Below are 19309 nucleotides of genomic sequence, written 5' to 3' on the forward strand. Positions count from 1 at the left end.
AACACAAGGATAAAAATCTGGAAGAAGAATATCTAATTTGCTTGTGTCCTGTCGGCTGATGCACAATTTATACTGTATGTTTCCATATGGTGCTGTTTGTTAATTTAACCTTCAGAAACGGCACTGGAGAGGAAGCTGGGGTTCACTGTGCTGAAGCAGAAAAGCATAGCCTAGCTACTCCCCTCTCATAACCATCAGTGAAGGAGCAATTGTGGTTAAGTCTTAAATAAGGAGTCCTTTTGCCGTGGTTGTTATCAGGCGCCTGTGAACAGCTATGTAACTGAGTGACAAAACTCAAAGGCAGTGGCATATAAGTAAAGAGTCTAGTTTTGAGTGATCCCAGGACCACACGTTTCACACAGACCCTGCTATAGGCGTATTGAAAGCTCTTCTCCCTTTCACAATTTTGAGGATCAGATTACTTTTGATGTGTACTTCTGATCAGATTACTTACTTCAGATTACTTCTGAAATGTCTAAAATGTGAAACATTTGAATAGGAAAATATTGTCTGTAATTTTTAAAAATATATTGATTGTAATTGGTGTATAGAGCATAATTATTGTTTCATATACTGTTAATCGTATTTTGTTGCCTTGGATCTCGGAGGAGTAGTTGTGTAGCAAGGCTTCTTTTTTGAGAGGGGCGGGAATGGGAGAAGTTTCTTATTTTTAATGTTAAGAAAGGGCAGAACCAATGAACAACTTCTGTGAAGCTAAAAACTTTTCAAACTGGCTTTGTGCAAACCCAACAAGAGCAGCTAAACTTAAATTTCAGGACTTTAACCTCTGGTTTAGAGAACAACGTTCTGGCTGCTACAAATCCTCCCCATGTTTTTCATTAGATTTTGTTCTTCTAATCCCTTTTTATTGGAAGTGCCGTGGGGAAAACCTTTTCTCTTTTTTTTTTTTTTTCCCTTAAGAAAAAAAAAACAAACAACCTGGCAGCTTGAGCTAACTAACTTAGATTTTTAAATTTTTGTCTTTTTTTGGCTGGGGAGATGTAACTTTATGTTCAGTCATCATTTCCAAAGGGAAGCTGATAAGCATTTTTCCTTTGGAAATGTTTCTCTAGCTGAACATCAAAGTTCTAAGTAAGCTGGTTTTTTTTTCTAAAGTAGATTGGAAATATGTCCACCTGATGAGGCTTACCTTTATTTCTAGAATTGGCTTTGCTTATCCATGCAGAAAATGATTCCTTTGAATGGTTCTACCAAGGTGGTGTGAAGGGTAAAAGCTTTGTTCTTGACACAGTTTTTATTGTTTTGTGAAGAGAATGGTGGGAGCTGTTTCTGTAACTGTGAAACCCATCTTTGAGAAATTCACAATGCTAAATTAGAAGTTTTGAGATGCAGGTAAGTAGAAGTAATGCCCTTTTTCTGAAACCTTAGGCAAGCAGAAAAAAATGGCCTCATCCAGCCAATTGCAAAGTGGGGAGTAAGTAAGCACATAACAAAGCAGCTTGCCAGGTAATGGAGAAAACGTTTACTTGGAGACAAACTGTGCACCTTCAGCTGAGTTTTTAAATATGTTAGATAAGTAATCGAGAGTTCTGTAAGCAGCATGTCTTATACAGTGATGTGCAATTACTCATTTTCTGTGTTTTTCGAGGTGAAGTGAAAGTTGCCTCCTTCTACACTGTCCTTTTTAACTATAAAAAGAACTTCTATTTTGAAGTGTAGAAAGGACAAAAGTCTCCTCATTATACAAGACTGTATTCCTCATTGTACACATCAGCCTAGGAGCCTTTTCTAAGAGTAGCATGACAGATTTTTTAATGCTGTTTAGTCGGTGTGATTGAATGGATCTAATAATGGCTTCACTTGCTTTGGGAAATGAGGAACAGAATTAAAATTAGAGACGTAACCTGATCTTAGTGAACTATTCAGGCATGTGGGAACTTGGATGGCAGAATGCTAATCCTGATTTTCTTTCCAGTGTAATGTTCAACCAAAGAAATTTGCCTCAAGTCCTCGGAAATAATCAAACTGTAGATTTCCTGACTTGAAAAATGAAAATAAAAAGACTGCCTTTTTTAGGTGGGAGAGTTAAGTCCATTTTGTTTCAGTCATTGTCATTGCCAAATATTATAGTATTAATGATTATGTGCATTTTAATAAGCATGGAATATTGGTGCTTCATGGCTCCTGGATAGTATGGGCTAGAGGCAATAAATTTTCCATGGGGCTGTTGTCAATTATGTATATTTTGTTTTTTCTCTTAGAAACCCAGCTCAGTTCGTATTGATCAACTGGACCGCGAACAGTTCAATCCCGATGTAATTACTTTTCCCATTATTGTCCACTTTGGCATACGACCTGCTCAACTCAGTTATGCTGGAGATCCTCAGTAAGATGCTTTTCCTACCATCTTTCATTTAGAAACTCATTACTGTTGTCATTTGTGGCTTAAATAGGGCTTGTTTATGTGCTTAATTGAGTCCAATATAAAGCTTAGTGCTTATGGCATTGGACACTAGCTCTTGTAAATTAGAAAATATAAGGTATAACTTCTTTTTCCTGGCATAATTCAGGATCTGCTGAAGTAAATGTACATACATGTGCAGTATGAAATTTCTCAACGTAAGAACAGCTCTTCTAGGTCAAACCAAAGATTCCTCAAGCTCCACATTATTTCTCTGAGAGGCCAGTTGCAGGTTTTTAGAGAGAGAATAGTGTAACAAGTTGGCAGAGGGGGAGAAATACTTACCCAGGCTCCCAAAGGTCTGGAGCATACGGACTTCGGAGCCAGAGGATGTATTTAGATCGTTTTGTTTAACAGCCTTGAATGGACCTTCCTTCTTTAAATTTCTCAAATCACTGAATATTTTTATGCTACTGACAGGGAGAAGATTCCAGGTAATAACTTCCTCAGTACTATCGTGCATTGTATGAAAAAGGACTGACTTGTTTCAAAGCTACTTCTTGATCATTTAATTAGATGCTCTGCAGGTCTTACATCTAATAATGAAGAATATAGCCATCTTCTGTTCGCTTTATTCATGATATTTACATTTTTTGTACCCTACCATATTGTACTTGGTTGTCTCTTTATGTGCCTTGAAGGATCAAGCCTACATACTGTTTCCTAGTTTGGAAGCTGTTGCGTCTATGCTACTTTTCATTGTACCTTTCATCTCGTTATAGAGATTGGGAGGAATGTAATGAAGAAGTGGAGAAGGAATCAGAACTTCAGGCAGAGCGAGAAATACTGTTTCACTGTGGATTCATGTAGTGGCATAAAAGTGATTGTTGGATTTTGTTCACAGTTCTTAATTTCTGACAATTTCGGGGAATTCTTCTAATGATTTGGAGATGTGTTTTTTGAATGTTGACAGTACAGAGCCCAGCTCTTGTGCATGTATTGTTAAGGTTTTTTTCCTCATGCATTTTCCTCCAGTGTCTTTTAAGGATGTTGAATTTCTCCTGCATTTTTGAGGCCCAGCCCCTCACGTGTGCATGCATCACAGACATATTCTTCTACAACTCCTTGCCGAGAATTTTAGATTTAATATGGTGGGAAGTGGGGAGAGAGAGTGCTTATCCAGATAACATATCGTCTTCTGACTTTGAGCATGACTTTTAATTCTCCTCATCTTTTAGTTTTCTTATTAGAAAAAAAAGAGAGAATAATTAGACCAAAGAATATAAGAACCACCTCTATTTTGATGCTGAATTTCTTAATATTTGTAAAATTCTAGTATCTTGCGTTGGGAACAGTATAAAGATACAAAAAATTTTTCCTCCCACACTTTTAAATTTTAACTTTCATTAAAATTTCCATGACTTTTTTTTCCCCAGAGCTGCTTTACAGAATTTAAGTGTGCTTCTTTTTGACAAAGTAACAAAGCAGTTTCTGTGAAAGACCTCTGTGGTGCCATCATAAATCTCAGGCTTAACTCTGGTGTATGTGTGAAATAGGTAATGTTCAGAGAAGATTTTCCTCTAGTGTGTCTTCTCTTTATAAGGTTGTAATACAGAGTTTTTGTTATTGTAATCTGTTCATTAACTCTCAAACTTAACTGCAATAACAGAACTTCTTCCACCCATATTAATACTAGTAGTAAAATGTATATTGTAGATCATAGTTTCACGTTCTTGTTTTTGGGTTGAAACCTCTTCATGGCATTTGTTTCTTTTCTAGTTGGTTGATTTGTTCATTAACTCATTTTTCTTCTTTGGATGGGGATTTGTCAGAAATAGGGGTGCTATTCTGCAGATTGCAGAAATGCGGAGAACAGGGCATGAGAAAAATCTATGGATTGACCATTTCAGGTGTGTTTATAGACTCGAAAAATATCAGCATCTCCAGAGGCAGAGAGTATACATTCAAGAATGCTGCAGCGAAATATCTATGGAAAAAATGCCAATAAGAAAAGATCTGTTTGTGTGCCTGTGAATGAGGGATGCTGGGAAGATTAGGAAATATTAAAAGAGCTGCTGCTTCATTTACTGCTTTGTCATTAATATAGTAACTTCCTACTAAAACCACTGCTCTTGGTGCTGAGGATGCTTCTTTTATAATGTAAATATAAAAGAAAATAAATTACTTGGGTGAACTCCTTTCCTCTGTCCTCTAATTCCCGGCTTCCTATTAAAAGTCTGGTTTGATGGGTTTTCGTGAAAAAACTCTACAGAGGTGATACTGTTTTGAAGATAGCATTGTTTGCTAAGGACACAGGGTCCATGTCATGATTCTTCTGAACCTGTTGGCCAATTGCAGCTGAATATAATGGTGGGATGTTATCTACAAATGGAGTAAGTTCTTACAGGTTTTGTGAAAAGGCATGCTAGGTCGCAGAGGGACTCCCACCAAGGAAGAAGTTCTGTTATTGGAATTCATGTGTATGAAAAATGAAAATATGAAAAGGCTAGATGGTTGGAGAAAACCAGAAATCTTAAGTACATGCTAAGCAGAGAGAAAACTTGACTTGTGGTTTCCATTCAGCACAAACCCATAGGGAATGAAACTTTTATTCCACTGTTCACAGAACGACTTCATGTTGCACATGACTTGTAGAGCTTTCCTTATGTCCTTCACTGAAATGTTTCAGCCAGTGTAAGGACAGACACCTCTTGGGAAAGGTTACTACTGCTTTTCAGTGAGTGGTAGTTAAACCTTGTGGAGAAGAGGGAGTTTTCACCTGCCTGAATTGAGATGTCGTGCTGCAGGCAGGTCTTTTCAGCATGTAGAGGCGGCCCTTTGGAGAGGATGGGTGTATATCTGGGAGACATGAGTTCTGCCCTGAGCTTTGCTGTTCACCTCACACTGCGCAGTAGTGCCTTCTCTCTGCTGCTGTGTCCACCCCACTGGAACAACTGCAGGGTCACTGTCACCTCTCTTGGAAAACGCTTTTGAGATTTTTTTTTTTCTGGAGCAAAAAGATGCTTGTGGACAATCTGCATATATATGGGTGCATTGTTAGCAGCTGGTGTGTTCGTAAGAACAAACGGTGAGAAACTTTTGTGGTATTGACCAAAATACTTGTTTTCTGGTTTTGTCCTTCAGATACCAAAAGCTGTGGAAGAGTTATGTGAAGCTGCGTCACTTGCTGGCTAATAGTCCCAAAGTCAAACAGGCTGATAAACAGAAATTATCACAAAGAGAGGTATGCTGGGCCTTCCTGTAACTGATAATTGAGCACAGTAATTCAGGATGGAATACAGCCATATCACTGCCCTGTTTATGGAAACAATAGAAATCCTTCACAAAAGATTTTCTTTTCAGGCTGTTAACACTGATTTTATTTTTATCTTTGCTTGTTAGTGAATGGATTTTTTTCCCTTTTTTCAGCCGTCAAACTACTGCAAGTTTTTTACCCAGTTATAGAAATGATCATTATAGAACCGTAACTTCTTTATAGCCGTTGCCATTAATGGTTTCAAGAATTAGCATAGAGAAGGACTTTTTATTTCAGAGTGCACTTTTAACTGGCTCATAATTTTAAACATTTTTCTTCTGAGATAAAAACTGCCACACTTGTGCATGGTTTTAAACTGTAATTTATTAGGAAGTCTTAGTGACAGTCCTTCAGATCTTTGAGTTGAAATCATCTGGTGGTTGTTATTTTCAGTAATCTTTAATGACAAACGAGGTATGTGTTGAATTTTTGTCTTTTCTCTCTTTCTTTTCCCCGAAGTGATGAGCAATAAGCATCTCCTAAGTGCAGATACTCAACCAATTGGGAATTAAATTAGAAAAATAAAGTCACCTAAATATAGACTAAAGCACCCTGCTCTCAGATATTTATTTTTTTATGATCTTGGACTGAAGCTTTGAGTTTGTCTGGTGCATGTCTACCAGGCACTCTTAATTGGACAACTTACGTAAACAATACATAGAGGAGAAATTAACTTCTTTGGTACTGGATAGAATTTAATTAAGTGGTCTTGTATTTTTATTTATTGATTAGAAACCCTGATGTTTCATAGAATCATAGAATATCCTGAGTTGGGAAGGACCCAAGAGAATCATTAAGTCCAATTCCTGAGTCTTCCCCAGTTTGCTAATTGTGTAGGTTTGGTTGCAATAAATGATCCATTTGATGTTGCACCTGATTTTTATTACTTCTGCAAAGCATAGTATGCTGTTACATAGGCAAGGGTCTTAGTTAACATTTTACTTATGCTGATACTAAATAAGCTCTTAGCTTCCTTACTTGTAAATAGGAAAAAACACAATGTTGTGACTTAACTGTGCCACAGTTGTAATGAAAAAAAAATTTGTCCTTATAGGAGATGATTGTGTTTGCTACAGCTTTCTACACTCAGAGCAAGTAGAAGGGAAGACCGTTGTTTTATGGGCATCCCTCATTAGAGGCTAATGGATGACTTGTTTGTAAAATTGTAGCAGGTTGGTTGTAGGGGGTGATTATGTTTTGCTTCAAAAGATAAATACCAAAGGAGCATTCTGTCACTTACTGTGTGGTGTGCTGATTTTTGTTTCTAGACCGTATTATCTAGGATAATGGGTTTATCAAGTAGTTGTCTGCCATCTGAGAGGCATACGGGGCTGAAGCAGAAGCTTTATGTGAGGATAACCTACACATTTTGCCAATGAATATGTCAGTAACTTAGAAGGACCTGTAGGACTGCACCTGACTAGTACATAAGCTTTTAAAGATAATGAATGTATCATGTATTATGAGTAACACTGGAGTGCTCCTGAGCCAGTCAGCGTGAAAGTACAGCTAGCTCTAGTAAACACTATAGCACCTGTCTCAGAAAACACCCAATGACACAGCCTTGAAATGCAAATTTCAGGCAATGCACAAGGGGTGCAGTGCTGTAAGCACCTCGATTCCCTCTGCCATCGGTCATTCACTACTATGAGATTGCATGATATTATTTGCGACAAGGTCATGCCTGGGGGCTTTATTCTTCTAACCTAACTTTGAACGTTTACAGCAGGTGCATAAATTGGGACCTGAAGGCTCACTTTGAAGTCAATGGAGAGAGAAATGCATTTTTTGAAGCCATTTTTCCCCCTTCATTGAATATAAAAGGAACCAGGGCTAACTAGCCTCCTACCCTAGATGCCTCAGTATTGAGGTGTCTGAGGTTTGATGAATCCGCATCTGGATAGATGCACCTCTTGGAACCACTCTGTTACTCTCTGCAGAACAGAAGACAGAGCCTGTTCCTGCCCAGAGATGCTCACAGGCTTCAGACTGGAAGCTGGGAAGAGAAAGCTTTGAGCAAGTGCCCTGTAATGAAAAGAAGAAGGAGGGGGAGGATGGGTTGCAGCTTTAAAAAGTTTTGTGTTCTGAAGAAAGAAGCGCGCTGAGGGAGTCTTTACCATTAGTGCATGCCGTGTTGGGAGCTTGCATACCCTGGGGGCTTTGTGGAATTGGAACTAGGAGATCCTGATCCAGGGGTGATTTATTTTAGCCGGTTTTCTTACGTTATATTTTTATAGAAAGTATTTTCTTTTAATGAGCCTGTCCCTTTTATAGTTTCTCGAGACAAATAAACTGTTTGCACAACACCAAACAGCCAGTGTTCAAGGCATAACAAAGTTTTAAAAATTTTTGAAATCAAATAATATTGATAGATTTTATTATAATAGGCTCCAGGACTAGTGAATGCTGACCCCTTTCCCAGACTGGGAGTACTGACAAAGTTGAACAGGAACTATTACGAAGTAGCCGAGATCACAAAACAAAGCCTTTCTTTTACTGTCTTACTCCCCCTGAATGCATCAAACCAGGTGTATTCACGGTGATGGACCTGAATGAAGAGGTTCTTTTGCACACAGGGGTAAAGAAGGTGCTTTCATTATAAGGACCGTAACTAGCTTTCTTATGTATCCTGTCGGATGTATGAGTTGGGCTGGTTTGTTCATTTGCTGTAAAAAATGTAGTCCCCTCTGTTCTCTTCTCGGTCTACCAAAATCCTCTGCCTACGCTCTACTCCGGCACGTCCACCACAGCCTGTGGCTGGCAGTTACAAGATTTGGACTAGTCTTAGAAACTGCTCACCAAAACCGAACCTTAAATGGGTATTGTGAAGGCATTTATGTGTGCACTGATACTGCTTTGTTGTAGAAAGTTCTTCACAGGAGCTCTGTTCTCTCCCTGTCTAGGAAGCACTCCAGAAAATTCGTCAGAAGAATACAATGAGACGTGAAGTGACCGTCGAGTTGAGTAGCCAGGGATTCTGGAAAACAGGGATACGCTCTGATGTCTGCCAGGTGGCTAAACCGCAGAGACGTCTGATGTATTTTCTTTCTTGATAGCTGCCGTTTACCTCTCGCAATGGTTTGCTGTGATTCTCAGCTCAGAAGAACCAAATGAAAATTAATACCTTTGCCTCAGTAATATCTGTTGATTTAGGGAACTATTCTAGTGTTCTGTCCACCCCCTCCTCACACAAAGTTATTTTAAAATTTTAATTTTCTTGCCACTGGTTCATTAGCACAAGGGAGAGGGGGTAGGAATGGCCAGCTTGAGGCTGGAGGCTAGCCAAATATTGAGCCTAGTGGGGGACTCCAAGGGCTTCTTCATCCATCAATTGAGCTGGTTTTAGATATTTTTATTTTGATATATTTTTCTATTGAGATATTTTTTTTCAAAAAAACAATTTTACAGTGAAGCATGAAGAAATATCTTTTTGCTTGAAGGAAAAGAAAGGAAAAAAAAAACCCAAACCACCACATCTAACTTTTGGATTAAATCAGGGTGACCCTCAGTAGGAAGATATCTCTCAGATACTGTTTCATATGCATGACATCTGCAAGGTACAGATCTCTGCCAGATCCTATTCTGAAGCAGTTGACGACCACCAGCTTTGTGATATGATAAAAATAAGTGCAATATTTATATACTATTGTGTTAGCAAAATTCAAGTACTTGTAACAGCCAAATAAGTATACTAGAGGTATACTTGGATCATTTTTTAGCTGTTGTTTTGGAGAAGTTTTTAAAAAATTAAATACTTACAATTTAATATTAACTTAACAGTATGAAGTATAAACTTTGGGGGTTGCCAGGCAAAGGTATAGGTAGAAATCCCATTGTTATCTTAGAAGTCTGGTAAGGCCAAAGGGGAAATTCTAATGGGAGAGAAGTGCTGATAACTGAAATTGCTTTTCTTCTGTCTGAAACATTCCTTGTGATGCTACTATTGCTTCTGAAGTCAAAGAAAGAGAATAGTAGAACAGTATCTTCTCACATAGCTGAGGAAAATTACAGCCCTTTTCCAACTTTTTGTTCTGAACTGTATCTATTTTTACAGGTTCAGTAAACAGTGTAAATTCCTAATTTAGGAGCTTTGAAATAGTCTGTGTTATTCATAATATCTTCTGTGAATCATCTCTTAATGTCGTCTTGGATATTCCTGTTTCATTTTGTTGTTGAAGGACAGCACAACAACAAGGAGCAATAAAAGTGAAGCTATTTCACGTTTTTGTGCCCATCTGCAGCCATAACATCTAAATCAGCCAGTTCTGGTATGAAGGTCCTTTGATTTGATTTCTTTGAGAGGCCAAGAGTAGGCAAACTTTATGTCTGTAAAATGAAAGATTGCTGCTGTTGCTACATGCTTTTTCCCAGATTAAAGAAGACTAAAACTAAATACACATAAATCAACTCTGTGGGCAGAACTAAAGTGCAATGATTTAAAATTAATGCTTTTAAAAGCATTGCCATTTAGAAGATTGAAACTCTTTTAAGTCACTCTGATGGCTTATAGTTGCTCTAAAGTTCCACATAGCAGTAATAACACTGGTCTTTGTGGTCTCAGAAAGGAAGTGCTTGGAGGGAGATGAAAAAGGATGAGTGAAATGTTCCAAAAATGTTAAAATGGCTGTTTTCTACCTGTGTCACTTGAAGTTTTCCAGTTGATGAAGTGCACTACTTGGCCACTAAGCTGGGCGGCACTTACTATGCCGTCTGGCAGGATGGGGCCATGATGAGAAGATACCACCCCCCATGCGCAGAACCTCCCTGCTTTGGTGCTGGTGTGCCGTGTACAGCTGTGTTAAGTGTTCAGGGTGAGGAGAGAAATTATGCGTTTCAAAATAATTCAGCTCAGCTGGTTGTTCTTAGTAGCTTCAGGTCAGGAGCATCTTCCAGCCTTGGGGATGGTGGCACTAGCTGGGGGCACCTGAGAGAGTCCCTGCCTTGCCATGCCAGCTGCAGCAAGAAAAGAACATGCAGTGTAGTTAAAATCATATATATTTAAAAACAAAAAAATAAGTTACTTGTATGTTTGTAGCCTGATGCAAGTACCAAGGTTACGGGATAACTCCTGTGCCATATGGTTTCATGAGACCTTTTTTTATATCTTATTTTCTTATAAAGAGATAAATACATAAAACATCAGAAACATCAAGTAGCTATAATCCAACATGATGCACATTAATTGAATCAATCAAGTATTTAGTGCCATGAAAGCAGCATTTTGTCAGTATAACTGCAAGAGTCAAATTAAAGGCCTTCTGTGTGCTCCCAGGGAGATGTCAATTCTTCATTCACTGCACCACAGCTGATAAAAATCTAAATCTTTATATTTCACTCCTCAAACTTACGGCCACATGTATTGGTATAAAGAATATTAAACCTTGCTTGAGGGACTCTTTCTGCCAAATGTAGTGAAACATACAGGCAGGGAAGCAGAGTTGTCCCATTGTCCCATGAAACAAGTTTTTTTTGTTTTGTTTTGGGTTTTTTTGTGTTTGTGTGTTTGGGTTTTTTTTCGTTTGTTTGTTTTCTGGTAATGAATTCCTTCTATGAAGGAAGACATAGGAAGCACACCTGTACAGTTTATATGGAGATAAGAGGGGTGTTCCACTAACTTGTATATTACACGAAGAAAACTGTAGATGAGTGAAATGGTAACAAAACAAAATTTCACTTACACTTACTCAGTTTGCTTGGAGTGGTTTTGCAGTTTTCTGCCAGAGATCCAGAGAGTCTTTCTTGCTGTTAACTAGTTACTTCCATCCATCAGAAAAGGACCTGGGGGTGTTGTTTCAACAACCAGCTGAACATGAGCCAACAGTGTGCCCAGACAGCCAAGGAGGTCAGCAGCATCCTGGCTTGTGTCAGGAACAATGTGGCCAGCAGGAGTAGGGAAGTGATCGTGCCCCTGTAATCGGCACTGGTGAGGGTGTACCTCAAATACTGTGTTCAGTTTTGGGCCCCTCACTACAGGAAAGACATTGAGGTGCTGGAGTGTGTCCAGAGAAGGGCAGCGAAGCTGGTGAAGGGTCTGGAGAGCAGGACTGATGAGGAGAGGTTGAGGGAACCGGGGTTGTTTTGTCTGGAGCAGAGGAGGCTGAGGGGAGATCTTATCACTCCCTACAACTACCTGAACGGAGGTTGTAGTGAGGCGGGTGTTGGTCTCTTGTCCCAAGTAACAAGTGATAGGACAAGAGAAAACGTCCTCAAGTTGCATCAGGGGAGGTTTAGATTGGATATTAAGAAAAATTTCTTCACTGAAAGGTTTGTCAAGCACTGGAACAGGCTGCCCAGGGAAGTAGTTGAGTCACCACTCTTGGAGGTATTTAAAAGATGTGTAGATGTGGTGCTTAGGAACGTGGTTTAGTGGTGGACTTGACAGTGCTGGGTTTGTGGTTGCACTCGATGATCTTAAAGGTCTTTTCCAACCTAAATGATTCTATGTTTACCTTCCAACAATGTGTTCAGTTCTCAAGAATTTTGCGGTCTTACTTAAACAGAAAGTATTGCCATTGGTTATTCTTAACTTCTAACATTCATCAGTTTATATTTTCTGCTGTTCTTTCTTTAATGACATGCAGAAGTGCATAACACCATTTATTCCGTAAATTACACCTCTGCTTTGTGTGCTGGCTTTTCTCGCATCTCTCCGCGCTATACACTCATGTTCTATGATCATACACATTCTTCTTTCTGAAATTAATAGTGATAGTCCTCAGATTTTGATTCTTTTAAAACACATAATTCTTTTGAATATGTTCACGTCATGTCAGTAATAGGAATGAATAGAACTGAAATTTGATATCAGTGTCACAAAAATGGTCATGTGCATAACATTCGTTAAATACTGACATTTCTCCTAGAGCTCTTACTTTTCACTCTTATGCAAGATTTTTTATGTTGATGTCATACTTGCTGTACTATTGTACTGACAAACTGTGCTGTTTGCTTATTTCAAGACAGATCCATCCAAAGTCAATATTAGTATAGAATTCCTGCTTTACAACACTAAAAGAGGGAGACTTTCATTGTTGCAACATAGTTAAATTTTTATTAAAATTTTCTCAACAAAAAACCATTATCTGTTTCCTAGATGATCAAACAGCAACCTTTCTGATATTTTTTAGCACATTAAGCCAGGAAGTGCCAGACTACGGCATTTCAAAAAGCCTTTAATTCTTCCTCAGAAGGGAACGAAGCAAGGCACTAATAACTGTGCTTGAAAATCAAGTAGCTACAGTTGTTTGATGAAAGCTGGTTAAAGTGATATAAAGTGCTTCTTCCCTGATGTTATGAGGCAGAGGGAAATGGTCTGTCTTCATCCTTGGTACTAACCTAAACCTGCAGGGTGTTAAATGGGAAGGCACAAACATATAGCATTGTATTCAGTCACAGCTTATTGTTACTGGTGACCAGACACTTTTTTTACCTCATTCAAAATACTTAAGTAGAAGACTAGTTTTATGTATGTATGTATTTAGTCTGGGTGGGGCTGTGTCCCTACTGTGATTATGCAGATGGGCAAATCTGATTTATTTAAGTGCTCTGATGATGAATGTTGGGAAACCATGATTTTTTTTTTTTCCTCATTTAAACCAAGACAGTAAAACTCAGTGTTGTGACAAATGGAAAGTGTCAGCTGAGTACTTTGTGCACTGAAGTTGAATGCTTTTCCTTATTGCAATTTTTTTTAGCACGCAATGATGCTTCCTGTCCTCACCCACCATGTCCGCTACCATCAGTGTCTGATGCATTTGGACAAATTGATAGGCTACACTTTTCGAGATAGATGCTTGCTGCAGGTAAGATATGAAAAAATAAACTACTTGCTGGTTTGTCTTCCTAATATTATTGAGTTTATCCATAATCCTGCCTGCTGCAGAGACTTGAGAAATGCACTGCATAGCCACAGCTTAGACGTACTTGATTACTTGCACTGCAGATCTTTCAAAAGTTTCAGTTATCCCAAGAGACTTCTAAATAGAGACATCTGTTGTGCATGTAGGCACACACCTATTTTTGCTCCAGCGGTAAGTCTGGATTTGCTTGTGATGTGTAGAAAGACAAAAATACGCTTACTGAAAAGACCGTGAGGTACATAGCTCATTATTTCCCTGTAAGTTCTTTTTTCAGATATTTGTGAAGAATATGATGTTATTCTGCAGATGAGCGTACATGCCTTGCTTCTTACTTTTCTAGTCTGTTGTTCCAAAAAAGAATAACCTGAGTATTGCCTTTTTGTTCTACATTTATAGCTAGTGCAAAGGAATTTGCAAACTTCGGTTCAGCTCTTGATTTCTACAAGTACATGATAAAATTTTTGCATTTACAAACAGGAACCGGAGAGGAGAATTTCTTACTTGTTTTAAATGCATCCATGTCGCATGACCAGTCATTTATGTAAGTGCATATTTGGAACTGATCAGCTCCAGAGGGCTGACGCTTGGCATGGTAGCCCCTTTCTCCTTACATTTCTTCTGAAGTTACTGAAGGGAAGTGTTCTGTTCAGGATTTCCCCCTGAAATAAGCACCCTCTCTCTCCACTGACTGGAGCTGAGAAAGGTGAATTTTCTCTAAGTTCAAAACTTGCAGTTTCTGTATTGTATGGAGACTTTACTCCCAGACTACTTTAAGCAGAGGCTGACAGAGGAAGTTTTTCTCATAGCGTCTCTGTTTTCTAGAAGTTGGTTTCCAGGGCTTGTCCTACTGAAAGTTACATTAAACATTGAGCATCTTGTAGGATTTGGTTGTTCGCAGGCTGCCTTACTTTTAATATGAAAGATAAAAATGCAGTGCTGGGAATCTTCATGATGTTGAGACCAAACACACAAACCGAAAAGCAAATTGCAGTTGAAAAGGGGAGAAAGCAGAAAATCAAGTGTGTCAGCATTAGTCAAATTAATGTTTAGTTATAAAACAAATACTTTTTAATGCTTGATCCCTATGCAAATTTATTTTAAACCTACAAACTTGTTCCAGAAGAGAATGAGCTTTTTAAAAATGTGTATGACACCAGTCACCTACTTAGGCATAGGCAATATTAGATGTATTATTTTGCACTGATTTTTACCGGCTTCATCATGATGTGTTCTTTTTAAAGAAAGATTACATTAATATAACTATTCAGAGAAGTTGTAGTGTGTCATCCTGTTCAGATGGAGCAGAAGCTGCAAATGTGCAATTATGACAAATTTACTAATATTAAAAAGGAATTAGAAAGGACTTGGAGAAAGTTCTTACTGTTGATTAAATGTAATTTTACTCTCTAAAATAATGACAGTAAACTTCTCTAAGTCTTGTGTTTGGAAAGCCACAGGCAACGTTTGAATGAACTACCGGGCTGTCTTTGCTCACAGCCTGCAGCACCAGTCCTGCAAGTGTTTCAGAAGTAACTTTCTGCAGCTTGAATTTGTCAATGTATCTCTTGTATATGTATATATACACAAGGTGTGTGTACACATACATTTATACATGCATAATATTTTTAGGTGTGTATGTGTAAAGAAAGAGAAGATGTGTGAGTTTGCAGGATGGAGTTTTAAGAGCTAGCTGTAGTTCTGTTTACTGCAGCCACTTTTGTAGCGGTGTCAGCAGCAGAGTAAGCTTTTGATAATGCTAGATGGTACAAATCTAAAACAGAGACCAATCCTGCCATTGCTGTTCACCTCTAACTAAAGAGTGGACCTGTATAGTCATGAGAGAAAGAGTTCTGTGAATAACCATGCCGGAGATAATATATTTGGTGGTCGTTGTTGTTAGGTTTTTTTGAAGTAGGAAAGTTTCATAGATATTTAAATAACCTAAATCAAATATGTGGATGGTTGAGAAACTCTTTTAGTGGTTCATATTTTTAATATGAAGATCTATTCTGCAATGTTAGAATGAATATATGTTTAAATAAGCAAATGTATTGAAATCAGGTCAGACAAGCTGGTAAGCAAAACTCTTAGGGCAAATTGACAGTTCATGCTTTTTTTCTTCCAAACTAATTTTTTGTTAAAGAAAAAAAAAACCTGTTGAAAGTTAATTAGCTGAGCTCATGATTGGGCATAAATGTTTCTTATTTCTGACATCTGAAATAGTACAAATGTAGGATGTACTATTGCTGGAACCAAGCTACTAATCCACAACATCACTTTGTAGCCTTTATTCAAACTAAAAAATAACAATTATTAACTACTCGTCTAAGATATTTTTCTTACGTTTGCAAAAATGCATCTAACACTTTTTCTCCTGTATATGCTATATTATAGCTTGCCATGACTCATCCAAGCCATCACTTAAACTTTGGTATGAATCCGGATCATGCCAGAAATTCCTTATCCAACTGTGGGATTCGACAACCAAAGTATGGAGATAGAAAAGTTCACCATATGCACATGAGAAAAAAAGGTATGCTGTTACACCACTACCATTTTTCTCTCACCTTACGCTTAATCAGTAAGAAAAGCTTTTGTCCATTGTTGTTTCGTTGGCCATTGTTCTCAGTGGAGGATTTCAATGGTTATACACAGACACCAGGAGATCTTTCTAAAAGACTGGATTTTGCAAATTAGTGAACAAGTAAAGAGCTGAGAAAAAGCAAGGATAATAAACGGGAGGATGTATTTTTTTTTTTTTGGCAAGTATTGTTTCCTTAATTTGCTGCTCAACATGGTGAGAAAACGGGAGGATATTTTTACAAAATATCTTATTAATGTGAAAATATGTAGTCTGCTGCAGAATATTTGTTACCCCTTAAAAGTATATTAAGCTGTAATGAAGTAAATATTTTATTGTTTAGGTAATGTTTGGAATGTCCTTTTCTTGAAGGTGATGTTTTTATCTGGCGCTCTGCAAAACTGCAATAGTATTGTAGTGGGACTGCGGTCAGTTAGGCAGAGAGCATCTGTAAGGATTATACTTGCTGTAAGCAAACCCTGTAAATAACAGGATGATCTTGTGTAGAGCAATTACAAAGTAACATTCTGAGTAATTATTTTCTAAGCCTATTCAGGTTGAATTAGTGGTTGTTTATTTAATAGTGCATTGTTTCTATTTCTAGGGATAAACACCCTGATAAATATTATGTCCCGTTTGGGACAGGATGATCCAGCTCCTTCCAGGTAATGAAAATAATTGTTTTCAAGTAGGGAAGCTGTTGCAGAGGGAGATGTTTAATAGAAACAACCAACTTACTGTCAGTAACAGCTTTGGCAAATAGTTGAAATGAAAAGTCATTTTGAATTGACTTTTATATTATGAAGATGTGCTGAACCTCCATTAGAAGTGACATAGTAAATGTTTGACATGCCTGCAGAAAACTCCTGAGGAAGGTTTTAACAGATAATTCTATCACTTTTGTTTATCCTTGAAATGAGGAGGACTAAAAGGCTACTTTTTTGCTTTCTGCAGAGTAAAAAATAAGATTTGTCGTTATTGTTATGATTGCTATAAATTGGATTCTCCATCACGTTTCCTCACAGTAGTACCTACCTAGCGCGGCACCTTGTTAACGTGAGTGTGATACTGAACGTGGGCTTCGCTGATTTACTGGTGTAATTTAAAGGCGTGTACAAAAAACATTAACGTTGTAATGTGATAATCCTTAAAGGACCACTAAGAATTCTGCGCAAATAAATAACGTTTAAGATGTGGTTTATAGCCAAAGTGAATAAACAAAGCTCACAGGGCTAATGCAAGAAACAGTTGCATGTGCAATCTCCTAAATGCAAGAACTAGAGGGCAGAGTGTATTTTAGTTAACTAATGCTATAACTGGACCTTTTAAGAGTCATCATTTTAGAGGAAGCTCAGGAAAGGGAGAAGCTGAATTCAGAATAAATTATTGTTGCAGTGTTCCCCAAACACTATTTCAGGTAGACCATGCCCTTGTCTTTGAGAGACAGCCTCAGGCTTATTTCAGCCACCTTAAGATAATGTGAGGTAAGGCTAAATTGCATTAGTTTTCACAGAATAACACACAAATATAAAATCCCACTTCTGGGAGATCTGTGTTTTCTGCTATGTTGCTATGCAGAGGAGTTGTAGTTTTGCTCACACTTTTGTTTTACGCAGCAGAGGTACTTGAATTCTTTCAGCCCATAACAAAGGCCCGCTATTTCAGAAACTGAACTAACTGTAGAGTTATTGGGGGAGTGCAAATAACAATAAAAGCGCTCACACACTTGAAGCTTCTCAAGCTTCCTTGAGAAGGAGCTTCTGAATTAAAACAAAAATAAAATCCTGTTGCAATGGCCTTGATTCTGTCACAAGCATGTGTGAAGTCAAAATGGTGCTACTTACATGTTTTGATGTGTAGAACAGAAATTTGTATATATTCAAAGACAAGCTCCCATTCTTTTTCAGCTGCTGTATCCTGCTAGTTCTTTGTTATATAAGCAGGCAGAGAGCTTGGAGGAAATAAAACTTTATGCAAAACAAAGTAAAACCAGGAGCAGTGGTAGAAGAAAAGGAAACCACAGGAAATATAAGATTCTACTAGGTTAATGGCATCTTTGAGTGCATCTTCTTGTACAGCCATTTTTCTTTTGAGCTCAAAGGAAGTAACGGAAAACAGGGCAGTTAACGGTGCTGTGAAAAATGAAAGTACTTACGCCCTTGTAGCTCTGCCATACCGACAAATCTGTTGCAGAGTCTTCACACCCTGCAGGTGTTGATGTTAATTATGTACACTTCCCTAGTTGCATGCACAAGACTGAAGACAGGCTGTTTCAATCACCTGGTGCCCTCTGATGGACAGAGAGACCGTTCCCTGTCTCCATTTATTAAGCTCTGGCAATAACTCAGAATGGAACATAGGAAGATTTCAAAGGTGGTGGTGTCAGTCCCGAGTTTCAAGATTCATGTAGTTGTTACCCAGAGAGGGTGGGGGAGGCTACAGGAACATCTGTCATGGCTGATTAGCAATCAGCTCTGATTTGTTCTGTTTTAATTGTATTGTGTAAATAACCAGCATGTGTTACTTAGCTGATAGTAAACCTTTAAATGCCTTTTTCAGGATTAACCACAACGAGCGTTTAGAATTTCTGGGAGATGCTGTAGTGGAGTTCTTAACGAGGTAAATGGGGAATTCTTCAACAGTCCTCACCTTTATTGTTGTTGTCATGTTACTGTCATACCACTGGGCTTATTAAGCTTTGCAGTGTCTAGTTTATGACTCTGTGTGATTGCAGTCCTGCCTGATATTTAGAGCTGCACATCTACATGCAGCTGTCTTGAAAATTCCTTCAGTGCTGATGATACAACAAGGAAAATTACAAAACGAAAAGCTAGAGTTTCTATTTCATGGAGTGCAATTTTAAATTGATTGGGATTAGAGATGATTCAGCTACAGACAAGTTGAACTTTGTACCCTTTTTTTAAAGGAAGGATTTTTTTCTTAGCATGCCATTTTGTTTCCATGGGTTCTTTGTCTCTAGTTGAAAGTGAAAAAGCGTTTATTGGTAATATTGAATACGTTGCAGTTCTTACGTTTCTAGTTATTAGGGCTGTAGCTTGCATGATGTCTGTATGTAAATAAAATAGTTGAGCACAAATGTAATTTATTCAGAAGTAATAAAAAAAAAGACATGGTTCATCAAAAACTGTTCCAGTTTTGATCTCTTTTCAGTATTCTGAAATCAGTGAACA

At 38.0% G+C, this 19309-nt stretch overlaps 1 protein-coding gene across 3 annotated transcripts in view; it reads left to right on the forward strand.

Moving 5' to 3' along the window:
* The window catches only part of DROSHA (drosha ribonuclease III), a 74099-nt gene that overhangs the window by 30748 nt on the left and 24042 nt on the right, over positions 1 to 19309 (forward strand). For all 3 annotated transcript variants that reach the window (XM_075084220.1, XM_075084218.1, XM_075084221.1), the window contains exons 14-20: positions 2223 to 2347; positions 5507 to 5606; positions 8582 to 8689; positions 13373 to 13480; positions 15932 to 16070; positions 16723 to 16783; positions 18678 to 18737. In XM_075084220.1, coding sequence (XP_074940321.1) covers positions 2223 to 2347; positions 5507 to 5606; positions 8582 to 8689; positions 13373 to 13480; positions 15932 to 16070; positions 16723 to 16783; positions 18678 to 18737 — 701 coding nt within the window. The remainder of the gene's footprint in view (positions 1 to 2222; positions 2348 to 5506; positions 5607 to 8581; positions 8690 to 13372; positions 13481 to 15931; positions 16071 to 16722; positions 16784 to 18677; positions 18738 to 19309) is intronic.

The sequence above is a fragment of the Phalacrocorax aristotelis genome, chromosome 2 (genome assembly GCF_949628215.1).
Source record: "Phalacrocorax aristotelis chromosome 2, bGulAri2.1, whole genome shotgun sequence".
Lineage (NCBI taxonomy): Eukaryota > Metazoa > Chordata > Aves > Suliformes > Phalacrocoracidae > Phalacrocorax > Phalacrocorax aristotelis.